Raw genomic sequence first — 24,522 nt, 5'->3', positions numbered from 1 at the left:
CTAAATACCCAAAGAAGGTCAAAGGATAACTCTGTTCATAACAGGTAAATTTATAACCCAACTCTACATATAACTCACTGAAATGTCAATTCTAAACTAACATGAAGAAAGCAGGTGATCAAGTAATTATAAAGTTCTATAGCAATATTACTCTCAACGCCTCCAGCTCCATTCACTCAACTCTTCTGATAGGTAGAGATTGGTGGGGGGGACATGAGGCAACAAAATTTCTGACCATCTTTCCCCAAAAAGGGAAAAAACAAGCAAGGCATGATGGTGCATGCCTATAATTCCATTCCACTCTGGGTGGCTGAGGCAGGAGGATAGCAAATTTAAGCCCAGCCTGGGCAATTTAAAGACTTAGCAAGAATCTCTCTCAAAATTAAAAAAAAAGGACTGCCTCTAAATTTTTAAAAAAGGTAGAATGGCTGGGGTTTTAGCTCAGTGATTCTGCTGCCTGCCGCGCAAGCGCCAAGGTCCCAAGTTCGATCCCCGTTACCAAAAAAAAAAAAAGGTAGAATGATTACCTAGCATGCACAAGGACTTGGGTCCACATCCCTACCCCCATACCACATACACAATGAAGATTTTTTTCAGTACCAGGAATTGAACTCAGGACCTTGCACTTGCCAGGCAGGTGCGGCGCCACTGAGCTACATCTCCACCCTGACACAATGAAGATCTTGACTTTAACTTGGACTTGGTCATTTATTAGCTGTATAACCTGTTTGAGACTACTCACTAATTTGTAAAAATGAGCTTATAATATCTCTTAAAGAGTAGAGAACTAGCCGGGGACTTAGCTCAGTGGTTCCGCGTGGAAGGATCCGAGTTCGATCCCCGGTACCAAAAAAAAAAAAAAGAGTAGAGAACTAAAAGATAAAAGGACAGTATATATAGGCCCGGGGATTTAGCTCAGTGGTTCCAGCGCCTGCCTCACAAGCGCAAGGTCCCGAGTTCGATCCCCAGTACCAAAAAAAAAAAAAGTCTAGTATAATGCATGGCCTGGTATCCAGTCCAAAATAAAAATTCAATTGTTATCATTGCTATCAAGTAGGAATTATTGCCATTTACAGATTAAACAAACCACTAAATCTCAGAGGCTGAATAATTTCCCAGTACAAACAGGCCTCAAGCTGAAATCCTCCAAGTTCTGCCTTTTTCATTATGTCAAACAACCTAGCTCATGTATATCCCTGCCTCCTTAAACTAAACTAGGTTTCTGACTATAATTTTAATTATCCTAATTGTGTGGCAAGAACACTACTTGCCCAGTGATGAACTCAAGAGCTGCTGGAAGCATATAAAGCCATTTATCTCAAGGATAACTGGTCCCAGATTATACTGCTTTTCTTTTTTTCTGTACCATGGATCAAACTCAGGACCTTGAGCTTGCAAGGCAGGCGTACTGCAACTGAGCTAAATCCCCAGCCCAATTATACTGCTTTTAATCTTTTTTCCCTGTGATCCAATAGTTGGAGGTGGGGCCTAAATGCATTAATGTGACATAAGTAAGAACCACCAATTGCTAATTGTTAGTGTGCTTACCTGGAGTTAAGTCTCTCTTCTCTTCTGCTTTGCTGTTTTGATTTGTTTGTTTGCTTCTTTCTTTCTTTCTTTCATGGGGCTACAAACCCAACCCCAGACTCTCAGCCTGGTAGGCAAGTGCCCTTCCACTAAGCTACAACTTCAGCCCCTTAGAAATTTACATGTTTAGGCCAGCCGTGGTGGCACACACCTGTATTCCCAGCACTCAGGAGGCTGAAGCAGGAGGACTGCAAGTTCAAGGTCAGTTTGGGCTATATAGTAAGTTCAAAGTCAGCCTGAACTACATAGTAAGACCCTGTCTCAAAAAAAAAGAAAGAAAGAAATTTTTATGTTCACACAACTAAACAGGCAGAGTAAGGTAAACACCACAGAGAGGAAATAAGTGTGATGCTGTGAAAAGTTCTGAAACAGGCTTCCTTGCCATCTGGCCCTTGCCAGGCACAATTCCAGCCTGAATTCACTGTTACTCTATTAACAAGGTATACAAGCTTCATTCAGGCTCCCTGTAAATCTAAATCTGAAGAACTGCTCTTGCCAAGCACTCCACACCCTCCAAAATTTCCACACTGTACTCTCAGCCAGTAAATTTCACCCCTCCTCTTCCTGAAAAAAGCCCCTTTCCTTCTTTAAGGCCTGGTCTGAATGTCACCTCTTTACCTAGTCCTTACTTGGACCCTCAAAGAAGTACAAATTATGCTTCCTCTAAATTTATTTACAGCACTTAAAGCACTTTATCATTACCAGTTTACCTGTACAGAGGCCCCTATACACTAAAAGATTCTAAGTTATCTCAGTATCCTCAACCATTACAGCATCCAAAACAGTGTGTCAAGCACTATTTAAGTACTTTACATAAACAATATGCACTTCATAATAACTTAGAGTTGTCAATGGAATGAAACTGCAAATGAAGTACAAACTCTCATCATCTCAATTTTACAGATGAGGAAAATAAAGGTTAAGTAATGTGCCCAGTATCAAAGCTTGTAAGGAATGGCCACCAGATTTCAACGTATGCACAACTCCTTAAGTAAATTTCAAAAGTTTAGAAAAGCGGGCTGCGGATTTAGTTCAGTGGTTCTGTTGCCTGCCTTGCAAGTACAAGGTCCTGAGTTCGAGCCCCAGTACCAAAAAAATAAATTGAAAAAAAACTTCAGAATTTCAAGCTGGGGATTTAGCTTAATAGCACTAAACCTGCCTCGCAAGTGCACGGTCCTGTGTTCAATCCCCAATACCACACACACACAAAATTTAAAATTTCAATCTAAACCATCACATTTTGCTTGTGAATAAACTAGACTTTTTTTTTCAGAGTAACAGACCTGATGTATTGAGGGGAAGTTCCCACTACAAAATCAGTAATTTCTACCCCAAGAGGAATAGTTACTATTCATATACTAGGATGTGAGAAGGCCACACTGGAACCTCTACTTCTACTTATTTTTAGCTCATCCTTCTGTAAAATGGCTATTTTTGCCCAAGTTATAAAATGCAATACAATGTACAGCTGAACAAATATTCCTATAATGTGTGTGTATACTAAACTGTATTTCCTGATGGAATGAATACTTGAGGCCACTGCTCTAGATTGCATCCCCAGGGACTCCAATTCAAGGTTTGAGCTCCTTCCTAGGTCTCTCTCCCCAGCACTACAGTTAAAAACACTTGCAAATCAAGACTATAGGTTAAAAAAAGAGAGAAGCTGGGCATGGTAGTGCATGCCTAAAAGTCCAGCAGACTGGAGGCTGAGGCAGGAGGATCGATATAAATTCAAGGCCAGCCTGAGCTACATAGTTTATCAAGGTCAGACTGAACTATATAGCAAGACTTGTCTCAAAAAACCAAAAGAAAGGAGAGAGACACTAGGTAAGCATCTACAGTGCACAGCAGATGCTCAGTGTTAAACCTAAATGTAGCATATCAGCCTTCGTTAAAAAAAATCTTCTCAGGGCCGGGGATTTAGCTCAGTGGTTCCACCGCCTGCCCCGAAAGCTCAAGGACCTGAGTTTGATCTCTGGTACCAAGAAAAAAAAAAAAAAGAAAAAAAAATTTTCTCATCCATCCCCCTTACCAAAAAAAAATCTTTTCAGTACCACTTCATTTTGTGTGTGGTAGGGAGAGGAGTACCGAGGATTAAATCCAAGGCTATGTTCTGAACCTCTTTTTTAAAAAAGGATCTTGGCTGGGGATTTAGCTCAGGGGTACCCCCGCCTGCTGCCTGCTTCACAAGCCCAAGGTCCCAAGTTCGAGCCGTGGTACCAAAAAAAAAAAAAAAAAGACAGGATCTTGGGGCAGAGATGTAGCTCAGTAGCGCCCCACCTGCCTAGAAAGTGCAAGGTCCTGAGTTCAATTCCCCATACTGTCAAAAAAAAGGGCAGGATCTTGGTATTAAATAGCCCAGGTTGAACTTAAATTCATTTATTTATTTTTGGTTACAGGGATCAAACGCTGTTCCTTGCACTTGCTCAGCAGGCGGTGAAACCACTGAGTTAAATCCCGGCCCTGAACTTAAATTTATGATCCTCCCGCCTCATATTCCCAGAGTGCTGGGATTACAGGGGTGCACCACCAATGCTCAGATACCACTGCATTTGGATGCAATTTATTATACTCCTCCAAATTAAAAGAAAGATTATAGTAATGACACAGTTTTAGAATTTTAAGATAGAATTCCCTTAGGAAAACTAAAAACAAAAACAACTTAGTTACATAACAAGCAAAAGTAGCTGTACTTTTGGGCGTATTTTAAACTGAAAAATTTAAATTCAGGTGGACATGGTGGTGCATATCTGGAATTTTAGCACTGAGGAAGGCTGAGGCAGGAGGATCAATGGCCCTGGCAACTCAGGGAAACAGGTTTCAAAAGTCTGAGGATGTAGTTCAGTGCAAAGACCCTGGATTCAATCACCAGTATGGGGGGGAGGGGGTTAAATTTAAATAAAATGTCCTTTCACTTTACCAAGAGTACACTTTTGCCAGACCTAAAAGGTCACCTGACTACTTCTCTTTAGTTATAAATTCCAATAGGAATGAATCAAACTGTAAGACTGCAGTAACTGCCAAACTGAGAAAAGGCTTTAACTGGATGAATCTGCTTTGTATTTCTTCAATTCAACATTTAATGGGTACCAAACAAAGAGGAAAGGCTGTGTAAAGCCTCCCTTAAATGTTGAAGAACATCTCTCTTAGAGCAGAGTTCCTAATGGTCCTCAGTTTCATCTTCTGTAAAATGGGCATTCTCAAATACCTAACTTGTATTTACACTTTGCTAGGCTTAAATAAGAAACATGCAAAACAAATTTATTGGTTTCCTTATTAAGTTTCTTCCCTCTTCCACCTAAACTCAAAACTCAGAGCCTAGCTTAGCTTGTTTGCTGCTATATTCCCAGGGCCTAGAGCGGTAGTTTTTACTAAGAGATGGCTTAATGCATATTAAATGAATAGAGTGCAAAATATCTGGTGATTTAAAAAAAAGAAACAAGCTGGCTATTATTGTTATTGTAATGAAAAACAATTAAAATTTTATTGTTCTTATTAAGCGATGTCACCCCTCCTCCCAAGGATCTCACAGTTCTAGGTGGACCGTAAGATAGATACTGGAATGTCGAAGTGGAGGTAAAAATAACAATTGGCGCCTAGAGTAGGATTAATCGACGAAAAATAAAATCCTAAGCCCAATTTCGTACTTTTCCGAGTAAGGCTCACAAAGGAGGAAACTAAACTGCGATCACAATGACAGTTTGCACGCCTGTGTACGTGCCAGGTTCAGTAACAAGCTTCGTGCGGATCTCGGTAACCCCAGCAACTCCAGAGGACTGCAGGGAACTCTTCACATTCCCATTCTTCAGACGCAGTAACAGAGACTCGGGAAGAGCCAAGATCACAGATATCAGGTGGGGGAGCCGAGAGACGCGAACCCAAGCACCCCGAGCCGCTCTTCTCAGGCCCCTCGAGGCGCCACCCGCGCCTCCCCAACACCGACCACACGTCCCTCCAATGCGGGCTCCTGTATTAAGTGTTTCTCCGAGCCAGACTTGTGGTCCCAGCTCGAGAACAAAACAATACTTGTCCGTGGCGCGTCAGTGGACACGCGCCCGGCCTGGACTCCCAGGCCGCGGTCCCCACAGCTTCCCCACACCGTGAGCCCCGAGCTCTCTGGCGCCATTGGAAGCAGCAGGGTGGCCTCCTGGGCCCGCAAAGGCCCGGACCACCGCGTGACCTTGGATCTGCCGCCCTGCTGCGGGCCTCAGTTTCCCCAGCCCGGCCTCGCGTCGTGGCGGGGCGGGGAGCCCTCACAGGAGCCTCGAGGTACGCTATGGAACTGCAGGCCCCTCACACGCCCCCCTCAGCCGCCCGCCTTCCGGCCCCGCTTACGCTGGAAGGCGGCCGCTCCAGGGACGCCCACCATCGCAGAGAGTCTCCCGCCTCGGCCCACGGCCCGGGTTCCTCCCGGGAATTGCAGGCGTACCGCTAGCCAACACCAGCGTCTCCGCCGCCACCACCACCTCCTACGCCTCCTCCTCCCCCTCCGCCTCTGCCACCTTCGCCACCACCGTTAGGCCGCACACCGCACCGCCCCCCCATTCGCCCCGCCCCACCTGTGGGACACGCCCCCGCCGCGTGCTCTCGCTCGCCAGACGAACGCTCGCGGAATCCCAGCTCCAAGAGCAGCTCCCGATAAGCCCCGCCCCCTGACCTGACCCGCCCCTTCCGCGCGAACCTATCGCCCTATCCCGGCACACTGTGCTTCTCAGACCCGCCCCCTTCGTCAGCGCTCCCGTCAAGAGCACCGCTGGTCTTCTAGACTTGGACTTCCGGACTAGGCCCGGACTGGCGTGGGGGCAGGGGCGGAGCTTGGGGGCGGGTCTTAGAGGGAAAAAAGACTGCCTCACCTGAGTTTCCCAGGTACAGGATTGATTGCCTTTACGTGAGTCTATGGGGAAGTTGCTTTTTCTCTTTGGCCAAAAGTTTTTTAAATATTTAATTTTTGGGGGGGGTACCGGGGATCGAACTCGGGTCCTTGCGCTTACGCAGCAGGCAGCAAAACCACTGAGCTAAATCCCCGGCCCAGTTTTGTAAATATTTAAAATAGCATTATAATATTAGTAACTGTTAGCTATCATTATTTTGTTTTCTTTGTTTTTGAGATAGTGTCTCGCTATGTTTCCCAGGCTGGTCCTAATGGGCCTAAGTGATCCTCCTGCCTCAGCCTCTAGAGTACTTGAGTCTACAGGTGCGCAGCAGCTATCATTGAGATAGTTATCCGGTTTAGGTGATGTTTTTATTTATTTATTTATTTTATTTATTTTTTTGTACCGGGGATCGAACTTGAGTCCTTGCGCTTGCGCAGCAGGCGGTGAAACCACTGAGCTAAATCCCCGGCTCTAGGTGATGTTTTTATATACACCGTGTAATCATGAGCATGTGCAAGGCCCTGGTTCAATCCCCAGTATCACAATTTTTTTTAAAAAAGTAACTTAATTTTCCCAGATGGCTTGTGTACCTCACTGTGCTTGTCTGCAACCACATCTGACAAACCCCAACCCCATAGGAGTGAGATAAAGAAATTCACTGAATTAGAATTGAAGACAGAGGGGCCGGGGATTTAGCTCCATGGTTCCGCCGCCTCGAAAGCTCAGTGGTTCCTCCTACCTCGAGAGCGAAAGGTCCCGAGTTTGATCCCCGGCACCAAAAAAACAAAAAGAATTGAAGACAGAAATGCAAGGGAAAAATTCATCACCTTCAAAAGAAATGATTGAAGGCCAGGAATTTAGCTCAGTGGCCCCGCGCCTGCTTTGTAAGCACGAGGTCTTGAGTTTGATCCCCTGTACCACACAAAAAAAAAAAAAGAAAGAAAGAAGGAAGGAAGGAAAGAAAGAAGGAAGGAAGGAAGGGGGAGAGAGAGAGAAAGAAAAAAGAAAAGAAAGAAAAGGATTTAACAGAGGCAAGAAACTGAATTTTTTTTTTTACCAGGGATCAAACTCAGGACCTTTCGCTTTCGAGGCAGGTGGCAGAACCACTGAGCTAAATTCCTGGCCCAAGAAACTGAAATGTAATGATGTGGGTCCCACCAATATATGCCCTGTGTTTCACAAACGCTGTTTTCTTAATTGTACTTGTTTTAGCTGTTCAGCTTTGCAAGATGCAAAGAGGTGGGATTGGGTCAGGGATTTAGCTCAGTGGTTATGCTGCCTGCCTTGCAAGCGCAAGGACCCAAGTTTGATCCCACGGTACCAAAAAAACAAAAACAAAAAAAAGAAGTAAGATTAAGTGTAAATGACTGTGCTGTCCTTTTCCTATCAAAGAATGAAGAACTACTGAAGACAAAGATTGTGACTGCCTCTCCCACCTACCTGTCTGTCAGGAAAGGAAAAGAATTCAGGCTTTAGGGCCAGGGATCTAGTTCAGCAGTTCTGGAGCCTGCCTGGAAAGCACAAGGTCCCAAGTTCGGTACCCGGTACCAAAAAAAAAAAAAAGAAGAAGAATTCAGACTAGTGTGAGAAGAAGCTGGGTGGGATGAAGGTTGAGTCTATGGTATAATCCAAGATGATCCAAAGCATCCTGGAGCTTCAAATCAGAGTCTCCTTTTATTGCTGTTTAAAATGATTTTAGGGCTGGGAATGTAGATCAGTGGCACTGCTCCTACCTGGCAAGTTTAAGGTCCTGAGTTCGACCCCTAGTACAAACAAAATAAGATTTTAATTTGCTGGGTATGGTGGTACATACCTGTGATCCCCAAACTCAGGAGGCTAAGGCAGGTAGATCAACCCAAGTTAGGCTAGCCTTGGCTACACCGTGAGTTCCAGGCCAGCCTGAACGACATACTGAGACCTTGTCTCAAAACAAAAGAAGATTTTAATTGTTGGAATGGAAAATTTTTAATATGTAAAGAAAAAATTTTAAAACCTAAAAATTTATTGAATTGTATTTTATGTACAATGAACTACACCAATTTAAGTATACAACTTGATGAATTTTTTTTGTTTCTTTTTGTATTGTTTTCCTTTCAGTTCCTGGGATTTAACCCAGGGCTTTTCAGGGCTGGGGATTTAGCTCAGTAGTTCCGGCCCCTGCCTCTCAAGTGCAAGGTCCAGAGTTCGATCCCTGGTACCAAAAAAAAAAAAAAAAAAAAAAAGACAAGAACCCAGGGCTTTCCACTGGGCCACATATCCAGTCCTTTTTTATTTATTTATTTATTTATTTTTTTTAACAGGATCCTGCTGAGTCACTAACTTGGCCAAGGTGGGCTTAAATTTGAGATCCTCCTGCCTCAGTTTCCCAGAGTGCCAGGATTACACACCACCCACACCCAGCAATTTGCTGAATTTTAAAACCTCTATGTACCTGTAAAATCACCAGTGTTGTCAAGATCCAGAACATTTCTATCACCCCTATAAAATTCTTTCTTCTCCTCTGCAATCCACCACCCTTCTATCTGCACCTGAACCCAAAGAACTACTGATCTGCTTTGGATCGATATGTGTGAGTTTACATTTTCTAGAATCACATGTAAATGGACACATATGGTACATACTGTTGCATTTAGATTTTATTTCATTTTATTTTCTTTTAGTGTTTTGAGACAAATAGCCCAACCTGCCCTCTGATGCACAGCAATCATCCTGCCTCAGCTTCTGGAGTGCTGAGATTACAGGCATGTACCTCCAGCTTCTCATCTATCTTACTGACTGGATCTGGCACTGTGTGACTTCTGGCTCTTCCCTAAAGTCAGAATGACTGTGAAATGAGTGAGCAGTTTAGTGAATTGAATCAATTCCAGACATGCCGCAGCCATGATCATGCAAGGAAAGATGAGAAAAAGAATTTCCAGAATTGCTTCAGAAAGTCAAAAGATTAATGGGTTAAGTGTGTTTGTTTTATCCCCTGTACCAGGAATCGAACTCAGGACCTTGTGCTTACCAGGCAGGCACGGTGCCACTGAGCAAAATCCCTGGCCTAGGTTAAGTGTGTTTGAATTGAGGGGACATATATAGTAAGTTCAAGGTCAGCCTGGGCTACATAGTGAAAGTTCAAGGCCAGCGTGAACTACATACTAAACTGTCTCAAAAATCAAAAAGAGGTCTGGGAATTTAGCTCAATGTTTCCGCTGCCTGCCTCCCAAACACAAGGTCCTGAGTTCAGCCCCTGGTACCAAATAAATAAATAAATAAATAAATAATAATAAAGTTAGGTGAGGACACACCATAATGTTTGTTTATTTGTGACAGGGTTTCGCTATTAGTTTAGGCTGATCTTGAACTCACTATGTACCCCAGGCTGGCCTTGAACTTGCAGTGATCCTCCTGCCTCAGCCTCCCAAATCCTAGGATTACAGGTGTGCACCATCATGCCCAGCCATAGTGTTTTTATTTGACAGAAATTGCCATACCAGAGTGATATATGACATGAAGCATTGTCATGATGGAGCATGAGAGCATTTATCATTCCTCAGCCCGTTTTCTGTGCACATCATTTCTTAAATGCTCTGATATGCACCTATAATATTCAGAGTTCACCATAGTGTTCCTGGTACAAACTCAGCTCTCAGTAGTCCATTAAAGTAAAAAAAATACAATCCAGTGATATTGAAGCAGGAAACAGTGAGGACCCCAGCACAGATAACTGTTTTAACTTGAAAGTAGGACCAAAAGCAGCTTTTAATGATGCTAGTGGCTCAGCAAGTGACCCCTGTCAGTCTTAAGAGCCCTGAATAGAAGTTTGTTTGCACTTCCTTTTTTTTCTCTCTTGGTACTGGGGGTGGAACTCAGAACCTTGCGCTTTCGAGGCAGGCACGGTGCCCACTGAGCTAAATCTCTGGCCCCTGCACTTCCTTATATACTTCTTTTTACATATATGAGGCTTAATTCTATTGGAGCTTCCCTGGGAATATAGCAAGCAGGATTTATACAAAGCAGAGCTGTGGCAAGGGGGAGAGCAAAGAGTTCTGGCAGGACTTTCTGAGTCGGTTATGCTCCTTTGGTGACAGGTTACAGAAGTTGTCGGCTACTCAGGTACATTCTACAAAGAGCATAGTTACCTAGTTAACCCATAGTTGCCTAATAACACAGTTAACCGTAGTTGCCCAATTTCATATGGAGGGGTGGTCTCCTTTCTCAGGATCTTGATTGATGTGGGGCTTTTTTCCCCACTCAGGAAAACTGGGTGATTTCCATTGAGAACTCTGAACCTTGGTCTCAGAATCATAAACATAGAACCAAGTTTCATCTCCCGTGATGATATTTTTCTTGTTATTGTTTCAGCCTGGCCTTGAACTCACTATGTAACCTAGGCTGCCCTCAAATTCTTGTCAATCCTGCCTCAGCCTCCAGAGTGCTGGAATTACAGGCGTATGCCACCACATGCAGCTCCATGATAACATTTTTTTTTTGTACTGGGGATCCAACTCGGGACCTTGTGCTTGCAAGGCAGGCAGCAGAACCACTGAGCTAAATCCCCAGTCCATGATAACATTTTTTAAAAAGCTGGAATTGAAGCGGCACAATTGCACAACTCCATTGAAATTGACAAAATTTCACATTATTGTGATCCATGATTTATGACACAGTTTAAATCATACCTTCTCTCAATTATAACTCACAATCAACTGATGACACCCAACAAATTGACACTTGTCACACATTGTGATGTGTCACTTCTCATACTAAAGATCCCTATGTTTCCATTGGATGGCACTGAGCAGCAGCATTCACCATATTTTTTTAATCACTCTGTGAATATACCATGTTCTACTGTTTTTTTGTTTGTTTGTTTGGTTGGTTGGTTATTTTGGGGTTTTTTTGGTGGCTTTTTGTTTTTGGTACCGTGGATCAAACTCAGGACCTTGCACTTTCGAGGCAGGCAGCAGAACCACTGAGCTAAATCCTCAGCCCATTTGGTTGGTTTTTTGTTTTGTTGGGGTTTTTTTGGTACCGGGGATTGAACTCGGGTCCTTGTGCTTGCGCAGCAGGCGGCGAAACCGCTGAGCTAAATCCCCGGCCCTATTTGGTTGGTTTTTTGAGACAGGGTCTCACTATGTACTTTTAGGCTAGTTTTGAACTCACTATGTAGCTCAGGCTGGCTTCAAACTCATAAGTCTCCAGAAGTCATCATCTTTTCTATGTATGTGTTGTTCTTGCTTAGTTCACAGGTGAGTGTGTGTTTGGAGGTGGGGATAGAACATCTGGGGACAGGTCACAACCCCAAAGCATCAGCTAGTATTCTTTGGTTACTTAAGATCTGGGGTCAGGGACACTAACATTTAAGAGTCAGAAAAAAAAAAAAAAGAATCAGGGCTGGGGATTTAGGTTAGTGGTTTCGCCACCTGCTGTGCAAGCACAAGGACCTGAGTTCGATCTCCAGTACCAAAAAAAAAGAGTCAGGTAGTGGACCAGATAGTGCATTCCTCTAATCTAAGCACTGGGGAGGCTGAGGCAGGAATATCACAAGTTGGAGCCCAGCCAGGGCAATTTAGCAAGATCCTGTCTCAAAATAAAAAATAAAAGAGGGCTGGAGATACAGCTTAGTGATAGAGTACCCTTGGTTTGTATATCTAGCACCACACACACTTGGTCAGGGACAACCTGGATACCTTATTATCTGAGTTTGAGGGATGTAGTTCAGTGGTATTGGGCTTGTCTAGCATGTGCCAGGCCTCAGGTTCAGTCCCCAACACTGCAGGAAAAAGAAATTAATTGGTGTTCAGTTTTGTCACACCTTCATTTTCCACTCAAGGAAAAGAGAGGTTAAGACATACTACAAAATCTGCCTTGAGTCCAAAATTGAGATCAAACTTAATTTTGACTTTTTGTTTTTTACAAAGTTCTGGCGATCCAACCAAAGCTTTCCACATGCTAGGCAGCACTCCACATGGAGCTATACCTCCATCCTCTGCCATTTTTTTCCCACAACTTACTAAAAGAATTGTAGGTTCACAGCTTGGGGATGTTCCCAGTGGCAGAGCTCTTGCCTAGAATGCATGAGGCAGGCCCTGGGTCAGCCTCGCACCACCACCAAAAATATAATAATAATAAAAATAAAAGTTGTGGGCTTACATAGACCTAAGAAAGTTGCTTGGAGCCCTGGCTGTTTCTTGTCTCAACCAAGGGAGTGCTTTTCTTTATCTGGTGAGAAGAGCATAAAGATGGGTGGCACGGAGAGGTGCATGCTGCCTGCCATCTGCCTTGGCTGTGCCCTTTCTGCTAATGAAGGATAAACACCAGGCCAGGCCAGATGACAGCTAGTGCGGGGAAGCAGCTTAAGGTGTATGGCTCTTGATGGGTAAACAGAAGGCAGAAAGATCTATGGCACTTTAGGAAGCCAAACTCTGTGCCAGAGAAATATGTGCCCTGGCTGCGACTTTTCCAACAGGCAAAGCCTTTTTGCCAAAGTTGGCTGAAAAGCCCAAGAGCTTCCAGAGGAAGAGATGAACAAGTTGAGTCTCTTGGCCATGAGTTATATTATCAGAACTCGTTTTTTTATGATTATGAAAGGAGGGTGAGCATGCTTACTGTGAGAAATTTGTACACTACTTGAGAAGACAATGAAGAAAATAAAGGTATTGTGGCTTCCTCATGACTGGCTACCCTGCATACTGCGCGGTGTACCTTCATCCTGCCTTTTCCTCTTTTATTCTGACCAGCCCCAAGCTGGCTCTGCAAGCCAGTTTCTCCCTCACTCTTCACTTATTTTTTCAAATAAACTTTGCTACCATCAAAAAAGAAAAAGAGGGCCTGCCTCACAAGTGTAAGGACCTGAGTTCGATCCCTGGTACCAAAAAAAAAAGAAAAAAACACTTATTTCTTACCATGAGATATAAATTATTGTCACCATCTTACTGTATATTCTTACAACTTTTTTTCTATACATCAACAAATTTACATAATGAAGATCATATAGTAAATACAATTTAGGGCTGGGGATTTAGCTCAGTGGTTCCGCTGCCTGCCTCGCAAGCGCAAGGACCCAAGTTCCATCCCTGGTACCAAAAAAAAAAAAAATACAATTTTGCGTCTTCCTTCCCCACTAACCCCTGTCCTAGGGTGGGGGATCAATCCAGGGGATCCTGCATGCTAGGCAAGCCCTCTACCGCTGAGTTACAACCCCAACCATTTTCTTTCTTTTTTTTTTCTTTTTTTTTTTTTGTACCAGGGATTGAACTCTGGTCCTTGTGCTTGTGCAGCAGGACTCGAAACCACTGAGCTAAATCCCCGGCCCTATTTTCATTTTTTATTTTGAGATGATCTTGCTAAGTTGCCCAGGCTAGCCTTGAATTTGTGATCCTTCTGCCTCAGCCTCCTGGCCATTGCATCCTGCTTTTTTATTTTTTTAATTAAAAAAAATTTTTTTTAATCTATGATGCCTGGCCTGGTCAGATTTCTGGATTTATGCTATTCTGCTTCAGGTTCTTCATTCTTTCTTTTTTCTTTCATTTCTTCTTTCTTTCTTTTTAAAAATCTCATGGTAGGCGTGGTAGTGAATGCCCATAATCCCAGCGCTCAGGAGGCTGAGGCAGGAAGATTGCCTTAAATTTGAGGATAGCCTGGGCTATATAGTGAGTTGAAGGCTGGGCTGAACTACATAGTGAATCCCTGTCTCAAAAAAATATATATATATTTGAAAAGGTCTGGGGATGTAGTTCAGTGCAAAAACCCTGGATTCAATCCCAGGTACCACAGAAAGAGATAAAACCAGGGAAGCCTTGGGACAGGAGTCAGCGATGTGACTGGCTTCCAGGATTAGAGCCATTCTGAAGTTTGACCTGGGTGCTTGTCACATGGATGTGTTGTTCATCTTGAGAAACTCCACCACAGTGATTTATCCTCTTCACGTTTTTCCTCAATAAAAATTTTGTCTAGCATGGTGGTGCATGTCTGTAATCCCAGCACTCCGGAAGCTGAGGCAAGAGGATCACTTCAAGTTGAAGGCCAGCCTGGGCTACATAGATGAGACCCTGTCTCAGCAACCCATCCCCTAAAACTTAAACAAACACCCCTGAGACTCTTCAGTATCCTTAAAATTCAAACTCCCACCATGATCTACAAAGTCCTACATGACTCATACCTATCTCTCAGATCTCTCCCTTCTCACCTCTTCTCTACCTTCCCCACCTGCAGAGCTTTTCATTCTCTCCCTTATTATTGGGGCTGAATGAAAAGAGAGAGACCTGGACAGCTGAGTGCCAGCTGCTGGCTTGGATAACAGCCTGAGGATATTAAGAGCTGAGGCAAAGTACAGGATGTAAGGGTTTCATGTCCACCTGAGGGCTCCCACCCCCACCCCCAAACACACCAAATGGCCTTAAGATGTCCTAAAAGAGAAGAGCAATCCCAAGAGATGGAGCCCCCTCTGAGGGTGTGTAAAAACAGATGCATCTATTCAGAGCTGCCTGCCCTTAGAACAGAAGATCTCAAACCTCATGATTGTGCAACAGAATCCCATAGGGTATTCAGAATTTGGTTTCTTACAGCTCCCTGGCTATTAATTCTAACTGCAAGGGAGTAGTGGACAGACACAATTTCAGTGGAAATCTGTTACTAATTTGGGGCAAGTCATAGTCTCTGAGCCTTTTTTTTTCATAATAATAATAATATCCATTTTTAAATTTTGTTTTGTTTTTGGTACGGGGGATCGAACTCAGAACCTTGTGCTTGCAAGGCAGGCACTGAAACCACTGAGCTAAATCCCCGGCCATAATACCCATTTTTAATAGATAGTAGGTGCTTGAGCATTGTTCCTAACACATAGCTTGTTTCCTTCTTTCCTTTCTTCATTGAGCACCTACTATGTGCCAGGCACTGTCCTGAGCACTGGGGATACAAGAGTGATAAACAGATAAAAATTCCTGCCCCATGGAGCTTTTTTTTTTTTTGAGACAGGGTCTGGCTGTCACTAAGTTACCTGGGTAGGACCCGAACCCCTGCCTCCCACATGCTGGATTACAGGTGTGCACCAGTGTGTCTGGCTCAGGAGCCAGCATTCTTCTGAAGTCAATGAACTACAGTGACTAAGTAATAGCTGGGGATTTAGCTCAGTGGTTCTGGTGCCTGCCTTGTAAGTGCAAGGTCCCAAGTTTGATCCCCGGAACACCCCCAAAAAACAAAAAGTAATAAATCACTACTCTGACAGATATCCTGAGGGAAAAACAAATGGGCAGTGCCAGTGCCATTTTATACAAGGTACCAAAGAAGATCTTTTCTAAGGTAGTAGTAATTATATTTCTGAAAACTGAAGAGGTAACAGAGCTGCCAGAGGTCAAGTGAGGGAAGCAATAACTACTGGCAGAGGGTAGCCAGGGCAAAGGCCTTGAGGCAGGCCTGGGCACAGAAAAGACATCAGTGTTTGGCTGGAGATAGAGGAAGGGGACTGGGGTTAGGTAATATAGGGCCTATTTGAGCTGTAAGGAATTTGACTTGTTCTTTTTTACTTTGTTCTAAGTCAAATTTGTAGCCCCCAGACAATTCCAAGCAACAGAAATTCATGATCTGCATCCTGCCCTCGGGAGAATGTGTCCTGGAGGCAGAGCTAGAATGCTGCTAGGGCCTTCCTGGGAGGAGACCACAAGTGGCTGGAAGGAGGGTGGGGCAGTGGAGATGGTGAGACAGACCGGATTCCAGATATACTTGGAAGGTGAGGCCAACGGGGTCTCTTCCAGTCTTGTTTGTGGGGTATGAGAACAAGAAAGGTCAAAGGTTACTTCAAGGTTTGGAGCCTGAGCAGCTGGAAGAGCCTTCCCCACAGGAAGACAGCTGTGGGATGAGCAAACACATCTCGGGGACAAAAGCAAGTGCTCAGGTGTGGGGATGTGAACTTTGGAATACCAATATACGGTCACGTGGAGATGAAGATTTTATTGCTGTGGTTGCTAAACTCCTGCTTCTCCCCAGGGATAAGGTGGGCCACGGCGGATGTAGGATGTGTATGGTTTGAAATAGCTGAATGTGACCCACTCGTGATTTCCGCAGCATCTGCTACAGCAGAGCTGTGGCAGCTGGAACGTTGTCAGCCCTCCCCTGCCTTCCCCTCTGAGCCTCCCATCTGGCGCACCTTCCCCAGGTGTCAGCTGTGCAGCAAACCGTTCATCCCAGGCCTAGTCTTGTCCTGTGACCTTAAACTGCCTATGGGAGGCGGTGGGGACAGGCCCGAAGCTCACAGTGCCTTCCCTTCCTCCAGGCCCTAGAGGCTCTTGCTGGGCCTGGGACTGAGTTGGGTGCAGTTGTTTGCTTTACACCAGGGACAATGGAACCCACCCCCTCTCTGCCCCAAGGCACAGCTGCACACCTGTTCTCCACCCTCCTACCCAGGTGCAGGCCCACAGAGAACAAAAGAACACCCACTCACCAAGGTCATTATCTTGATGGGGGCAGGGAGAAAGACTGCCGAAGGGAAAGCCCTTTTCTGGAAAGGCAGAGAAACTACCCCATTGATTTCGAGAACCTTTTAGAGCTTTCCATGGTAACAAACAGCTGGCTGGGCATGCACGTTGTTTTTCTTTTAAGACAAAAACATTAAAGTATCAGTTATTTTTTCTAAACTAAAACTTCAGTGTTCGGTTTTAATTGTAGTGTCGGCACTTTGTAAGAAATAAATGGGTTTTGGGTTGCAGTTTGGACACTCATCTCTAAAAGGTTCACCATCACTGCTCTAGAGGGTTTGAATAAGCACCATACAGCTGAGCTTTTGTACATGTGCGCCACCCCTCCAGGATAGAACTCCAGGGCTTGGAACTGCTAGGCAAGTGTTCTCCCTCTGAGCTGCACTCCTGTCCCTACAAATGGCTACTGAGCACTTAAAATGTGGCTGCTGTGACTGAAGGCTAAAGTACCAATTTTATATAATTTCAATTAATTTAAATTTAAATAGCTGTGCTAGTGCTCCGGGGTTGGACAACACAGGTTTTAACATTTGGCTCTGAAAGATGTTTGGATGATAATGATACTAGGTTAAGTAATAGCAGCTATCATTTGTGAAACACACTTGGTGGCAGGTACATTGCACACATCATTTACTGCTCATAAGCCCTCTATAGGGAAAGTGCTTGCTCCATTTGACAGAGGAAACTGAGGACCAGACTGGCGAAATCATGTTGTCAAAGTCCCTGGATAAGTGCTGAAGGAGAACATTCCAAATTGCAAGTTAATGCCTCCCTTTAATAATTAAATCTAGAGGACCTGGAGGCTTTGCATCAGTCTAGCTCTCTACAAATGAATGGGGTGTGCAAATTGGTAAAAAATGCAAATCAGCCTGTGATTTGGGGGACAAAAGCTCAGACCCTCTGGACACACCCTGAGTCTCTCTGGGCTGCGGGCAGGTGGGGGCGGAGGCTGAGTGACAGGAAGAGACCTGGGAGGAGGGGGTGTGGAGCGGGGGTGGGTACGGCCAGCTGGTGTTGGCGACCCAGGACATCAGCTGGCTGGCGGGCCCAGACAATGGGCAGGGGTCTGGCCGGGACCCTCCTCCCACAGCGTCGGGAAGAGGGGCCCTCTTCCCGCACCCTGGCCAGCTGCCGTGGGTATCTTCTCTGGTCTCAGACGAAGCTCAAGGGGCGCTGAAGAGCGCGCGGGGGAGGGGGGAGTGGAGGATGCTGGGAAGGTCTGTCTGGAATGGCCTGGGGTGGGGGTGTTGTAAGTAGGGGACAAGGTTGGAGAACAGGGGAGGTTAGGAGCTTTTATGAAGGTCTCCTGGGTGCCAGACGTTGCGCTGGAAGATTTGCATATGTCCTTCCTTTTGCTCCTCCCAAGGTCCCCCTGGCAATAGTGATAATAATTATCAACAATAGCAATCCAGTGGCTCACGCTGAGCCCTCCTGGCTGGAGCTGAAGGCGTTATTTCCGTTAATCCTCGTGACCACCTTGGGAGCCTCAGACTTTTATTACAGCCCTCTCCAAAAGAGAAGCCTTCGGCCTAGTGGTTGAGTTACTTCCCCAGCATCAGAAGTGGTGGTGGTGGGACAAGTGTCCTTTCTGCACCAGAGGCTCCCACTCCTTAAGGCTTTACAGGACTGGGAGACCTTCCCTTCAGCCTGTTAAGTGAAACTCAAACTTCAGCATAATTAGGAGGATTTTATTGCAATGAAGCTGCACTTATGGTTTGCATACTGTCTATGGCTCATATTGTGCATGTGTGATTGGTCTGACAGCAGACAGAGGGACCACAGTCCACAAGGCTGGCACAGCCTAGGTTTTTGAGTAGTCCTCTGCAGAAAAAAAGTTTACCCACCTCTGTTCAGCTTGGCCCCTTACCCAGAAGCTGGCTCCAGAGAAGGCCTGGGAACCCAACCCCGGGTCCCCTGAAGGTCCTCCCTCTTCTGCCATCCCTGCTCCCATCCTTGGCACACTTGGCTCCAGCAGGCCTTTTTCTGTCCTGCCAGCAGGAGTGTGATGAAACAGTATTTGCACACACTGTGCACCAGGCACTGGCGTAAGCATGAGGTACAAAGTAGATGTGGTCCTTGTCTCAGCTATGACTCACAGAATCACTCAGTACATCTCTAAACATGAATAGTACAGTCTTAGAAAGAGGGTGCAGAAGCCTGAAGAGCATTTCACAGGAGAGCCGAATCAATCTGGCCATTAGAGAGAGCTTCCTGGAGGAGGTGATGGTAATGCTGGTGATCTAGAAAACTGAGAAGGTTTCAGGTCCTAGGACATCTCTCCAGTCTCATTCCTCCTGCCCCTCATTTTATTTTTTATTTTATTTTTATTTTTTTGGTACTGGGGATTGAACTCGGGTCCTTGAGCTTGCGCAGCAGGCGGCAAAACCACTGAGCTAAATCCCCAGCCCCTGTCCCTCATTTTAATTCCTTTTCCATCCCCAATTCCTTTCATATTCCTGTGACATTCAACCTCACTCTTGTCTCAAAGGACACTCTTGGGGACAGAGTACACCAGAGAAAGCAGGTGGGTTAGAGGCTGGGGATGTAGCTCAGAGGTGCCATGCCTGCCTGTCAAGTGCAAGGTCCTAGTTAGATCCCCGGTACTGGAAAAAACACAAAACAAAATGACAGTAGGTAGGTAAGCTACCATCACTATTTTTAAAATTACATGATTTTAACCCTTTCTTCTTTCCATAGTTCTTCATTTATAAACATTCTTCCAATAAATACTGAGCTCCTACTATATGCCAGGGACTGTTCTAGGCCCCAGGGATATAGCAACGACCAGGACAGGTGAAGATTCCTGCCAACGGAGAGGAGCTTCTTACTTTCTAGTAAAGGAGTCAATACGTATAGTATTGGATTTTTGAGTCGAGCTGGCTGTCATGCTCCTGTAGTCTCAGCTGTGTAGGAGGCTGAGACTAGAGACTTGCTTGAGTCTAGGAGTTGAAGGCCAGCCTGGACAACGTAGTGAGACATCATCTCAAAACAAAATAACCTGGGGAAAAAAAATTAAGAAAGAGCAGATGGGCCAGGGATTTAGCTCAGTGGTTCCACCACCTGCCTCACAACCACAGGTCCCGAGTTCGATCCCTGGTACCAAAAAAAAAAAAAAAAATTTCGATCCCCAGTACCCCCCCCCAAAAACAAACAAACAAACAAACAAAATTAAGAAAACAAAACAACCTGGTGCGGTGGCAGATGCCTGTAATCCCAGCACTCAGGAGGCTGAGTCAGGAGGATTGCAGCAAGTTTGAGGCTAGCCTGGGCTACATAGTGAGTTCAAGGCCATCTTAAACTACATGGTGAGATCCTGTCTCAACAGACCAAAACCCAAAAGAAAACAGAGAGAAATAGAGAGAGTGAAGGGAGGGGAGCTGGATGTGGTCATAATCCCAACACCATTGTGGAAGGCTGCAGCAGGAGTGCAAATTAGAGCCCAGCCTGGGTAATTTAGCAATTTAGCAAGACCCTATCTCAAAATAAGGGCCTGGGGATGTAGCTCAGTGCAAAGGCCCTGGGTTCAATTCCCAGTGCCAACAAAAGAGAGAAAGAAAGCAATGCATTTGTTATATTTTTTACACTGTTAAGTGATGATAAGCACCATGGAAAAATATAAAGCAAGTGGTAGACAGATAACATGAAATAAGGAGGTCAGGAAAGTCCTCCTTGGGAAGATGACAGTTTGAGCAAAAATCAGAGATCCACTTAGGGAGGCCTGCCTTGCTGGAACACTAAGATGCCGTGAAATTCAGATCAATAGGATTCTCAAGTCGTGAAATTCTGAGTAATAGAATTCTGTGGCCATGGAATGCTAATCAATATTTCTCTGGTGCCATAAAATTCTGATCAATGCGATTCACTGGTTGTGAAATTAAATCTAACTAATAGAACTCTGAGGCCTTGAAATCCTAATCAATAAGGAAACTTCCCTACAAGGTTTGAAAAAGAATGCCCGGAAGGTGGGAGGGAAGAAGTCACAGACAGGAGGGTCCTGTGCCAGACAGGCTGAGGGGAAACCTGCCCCTCACCCAGCCATTTAATAGGCACAACAACCACTGCAGAAGGACCCTATTGCAAAAAAGTTCATTTGTAGGACAGTGAAGTGAAATGAAAACATATCTTTCCTAGTTGCTCACCTGGGTCGAGCTGGGCCTCCAATTCCAGGTCTTCCAACCAGGTTTATGGCAATGTATACCTCTGTCCTCTGCATTGAGTCAGAGGACTCTGGAGTGAAAGTGTCTGGGTTTGGCCCTAACTCTGCCCCTTTAAACATTAGTTATAACTGGTATCCTAAACCGGGCATGGTGGCACACACCTATAATGCCAGCACTCAGGAGGCTGAGGCAGGAGGATTGACATAAATTCAAGGCCAACCTGAGCTACATGTGAAACCCTGTCTCAAAACAAAACAAACAAACAAACAAATTAATAGTTACCCCTGCCTCTGCTGTGCCAGCCATGAAACCAAGTGCTCACAATCACGGCTACTCAGTTTAGTAGACAATGTTAGTCCTCAAACTGTTCATAAGCACAAAATAATTAAGACCTTGAGAGTTAAAATTTTATAGTAATTTGATATTCCTGTGACATTCAACCACATGATTATTCATTTCTCTTTTTTTGTTTTTTTTTTTTGGGTACCGGGAATTGAACTCGGGACCTTGCACTTGCTCAGCAGGCACCAGAACCACTGAGCTAAATCCCCGGCGCAATTATTCATTTCATTGTAGTTTACAAAAGCATTAGTTGATGGTGGAATGGAAATAATTAACTGAACCCTTATCACAGAAAATGTCCTACTTTACCCACATTAGCCTTTTTTGGTACCGGGGTTCGAATACGCACATTAGCCTTTTATTTGCTTTTCTTTTGAAACAGAATCTCCTTATGTTGTCTAGACTAGCTTCCAAATCCTGGGCTCAAGTGATCCTCCTGCCCCAGCCTCCCAGGTAGCTGGGACTGCAGGTGCATGCCTCAAGGCCTGGGTCCTGGGTCATCCTTTGAATCAAAGGTCCCTGTCAAACTGAGCAGCCCCAAAGCATCTTTGCCTCTGTTCTGTCCTCCCTGGTTTTCCCTCCCTTGTGCACCTGGGCAACTTGGGGCTCTGAAGGGATTTAACTTTCTTACTAAAGTCTCCTAGGAAGCATGAGACAGGATAAGGTTAGGTCCCAGGATTTTAGTCTCCAGGCTCCACTGCTACTGAGCAGCTCTTGACCTTGGGCAAATTCCCTAACCTCTCTGAGCTTGGTTTTCACTGAATTGAAGCAGAAACAGATAATTCTCCCCTCACAGTATCTTGACTGAATGAAGATGTTAAATGAGCCAATGTGTGCTGAGCACATGCTAAGCTCTCAAGGTTAGCTGTTATTATTCTTCTATTGTGATTACTTTGCTATAATAATAATTATTCCCTCCTAGGGCTCTTTCACCTGCCTTAAAGAATTGTTTGTGGCCTGAGGCTTGATTTCTAAGACCCAGCCAGGGTTCACTTCACTTCTCTTAAGGACCTGGAGTCGGAAGGAGTGGGTGACTGGGGCAGAGGAGGGAATTCAGGGTGGGGAGAGGCTGTCTCCTGTTGTGTCTGGTCCGATGCTTTCTGGGACCCAGCTATGCTGAGGGGCTTCAGCAGCAGCCCACCTGGCTTGAGGTTGGCTGACTATGCCTGGGAGCCCTAGAGACCAAGGTGAAGATCACAACATCTGCAACCTGGGATGGTACCACTGGCCAATCAAAGAGACAGCCTGAGAGCCGGGGATTTAGCTCAGTGGTTCCACAGCCTGCCCCAAAAGTGCAAGGACCTGAGTTCGATCCCCAGTACCAAAAAAAAAAAAAAAATGCGAGACAGGCTGAAAGTCATGGCCCTGCAGGTACAGGGACCTGCCAGCATGGCCTGCTGGCTACTAAGTCAAACAAGACGTCCCTCCATGAGCTCTGCCCAGGTCAGGAAAGGAGGACAAGACGGAGGGGGGAAAGCAGGAAGGAAGCTGTGCGTGGTGGGACAAGCCTGTGGGCCTAGCACTCAAGTGGCTGAGGTAGGAGGACCCCAAGTTCAAGGCCAGCCTAAACTACATAGTGAGTTCAGGGCCAGCCTGGACTACACAGACTCTGGTCTCATAAAACAAAACAAAAAGAAGAACAGCCTGAGAGGCTCATTCATTCCTTGGAGGCAGGGATGCTAAGGAATGTGCACCCATTGGCTTAGAGTCCTGGCAGGGTGGACTCACCTTACTAAACTGAGGAAGTCAGGGCTCTGCAGCCACAGTGACTGAGAGCACTTTGGGCAGATCTTTTGACATGACTGAGACTGTTTCCCAATCAGTGTGTGTGTGAAGATTCAGATCAGACATGATACCTGGCATATGGCAAAGACTCATATTATTTTTAATTTTAATTTTTTGGTTTTTTGAGACAAGATCTCACTATGTAGTTCTAGCTGGCCTCAAGCTCACAGTTTAGCCCAGGCTGGTCTTAAATTTGTGGCAATCTTCCTGCCTCAGTCTCCCAGGATTACAGACATGTGCCACCACAACTGTCCAAATAATAGTTATTATTATCATTGAATTAAACTTTCTGATCAGCAGGGCCATTATCTACTGAACTGTTGGGGATCGGGATAAGGTCCTACAGAAAGCAGTGAATTATGCCAGGTAAGAATTTCATTTCAGACTGGGTGTGGTGGTGGCCACCTGTAATCCCAGCACTCCATGAGTTTGAGGCCAGCTGGGCTACATAGTGAGTTCAGGGCCATTCTGAACTACATAATGAGACCCTATCTCAAAACAAAACAAATTTTCATCTCTGGAGTCAGATTCCCACCGCTGCCATGTGTGACTGGATAGCTCCATGGGCCCTCTGAGTCTCCATTTCCTTTTCTATAGAACAGGAGGGATTTAAAGAATGCAAAGTTCCAGGGCCAGGGATTTAGCTCAGTGGTTCTGGCACCTGCCTTGAAAGCTGAAGGTCCTGAGTTCAATCCCTGGTACCAAAAAAAAAGAGCAAAGTTCCTGGCCCATAGGGGAGGTTGTGAACCTCCATTTTCTTCACCCAGATCCTGTTCCCCAGCCTTTGCAGGCTGACCACCTACATTTCTGGCCAAATTTCTTTCCGTGGACAAACATCGGCATAGCTGGTACTTCTAGAAGTCTGGCTGTTGCTCTAGCCTTTCTGTGGGTGGCAAAACTGGGGTTCAGTAAGGTTATGGTGGCTAAGCTTGACTGGGTCAACTTCATTGCCTTGGGACCCGCCCCCAGGGGGGTTGAGTAAAGCATACTTCTGTGTATGTCTGGGTGGTCATGGAGATGTGACCTTGGGGTCTATAGCTGGTCCCTGGCCCCTTCTCGGTGGCACTGTTCTCTGCTTCCCAGGACTATAAACTAAGCATCTTTGCTCTGCCACAACCTTCTACCATGATGTTTCTGCCAGCAAACCATGGACTGAATCTCCTGAAATCATGAGTCAAATTAAACTTTTCCTCCTTTATATTGTAGGTGTTGGGCTGAATAATACAGAGGTGAAGTAACTTGCTCAGTGCCACATAGAACTAATGATGAGAACATGGACACGAATCTGACCTGCCCTCCTCTTTCCTTTAGTTTTGGCTT

At 45.2% G+C, this 24,522-nt stretch overlaps 1 protein-coding gene and 1 long non-coding RNA gene across 15 annotated transcripts in view; one reads left to right on the top strand and one right to left on the bottom strand.

Annotated features, from left to right (window-relative positions):
• Nucleotides 1–6,234, bottom strand: part of Cbfa2t2 (CBFA2/RUNX1 partner transcriptional co-repressor 2) — a 134,954-nt gene extending 128,720 nt beyond the window's left edge. For 5 of the 13 annotated variants that reach the window (XM_087188875.1, XM_087188874.1, XM_087188876.1 and 2 more), the window contains exon 1: nucleotides 5,923–6,112. Coding sequence is in view for 7 of the 13 variants with exons in the window: in XM_004867939.4 (XP_004867996.1) it covers nucleotides 5,923–5,956 (34 nt within the window). In the remaining 6 variants the exon portion in view is untranslated. The other 8 variants (XM_021246782.2, XM_021246786.2, XM_087188878.1 and 5 more) reach the window with 7 other exon arrangements.
• A 111-nt stretch (nucleotides 6,235–6,345) lies between these two features.
• LOC101720986 (uncharacterized) lies at nucleotides 6,346–17,352 on the top strand. Of its 2 annotated transcripts, none has more exons than XR_002390262.2 (3): nucleotides 6,346–6,453; nucleotides 8,762–9,030; nucleotides 9,122–17,352. It is a non-coding gene; the product is annotated as an uncharacterized LOC101720986 (long non-coding RNA). The 2 variants fall into 2 exon arrangements; XR_001182529.3 differs by having other exon boundaries at nucleotides 6,346–6,475.
• The last annotated feature ends 7,170 nt before the right edge of the window (nucleotides 17,353–24,522 follow it).

Source organism: Heterocephalus glaber, unplaced genomic scaffold, assembly GCF_053883595.1.
Source record: "Heterocephalus glaber isolate CG9 unplaced genomic scaffold, H.glaber_assembly_v1.0 deba00001532, whole genome shotgun sequence".
Classification (NCBI taxonomy): domain Eukaryota; kingdom Metazoa; phylum Chordata; class Mammalia; order Rodentia; family Bathyergidae; genus Heterocephalus; species Heterocephalus glaber.
This window is presented reverse-complemented; position numbering and strand designations above follow the sequence as displayed.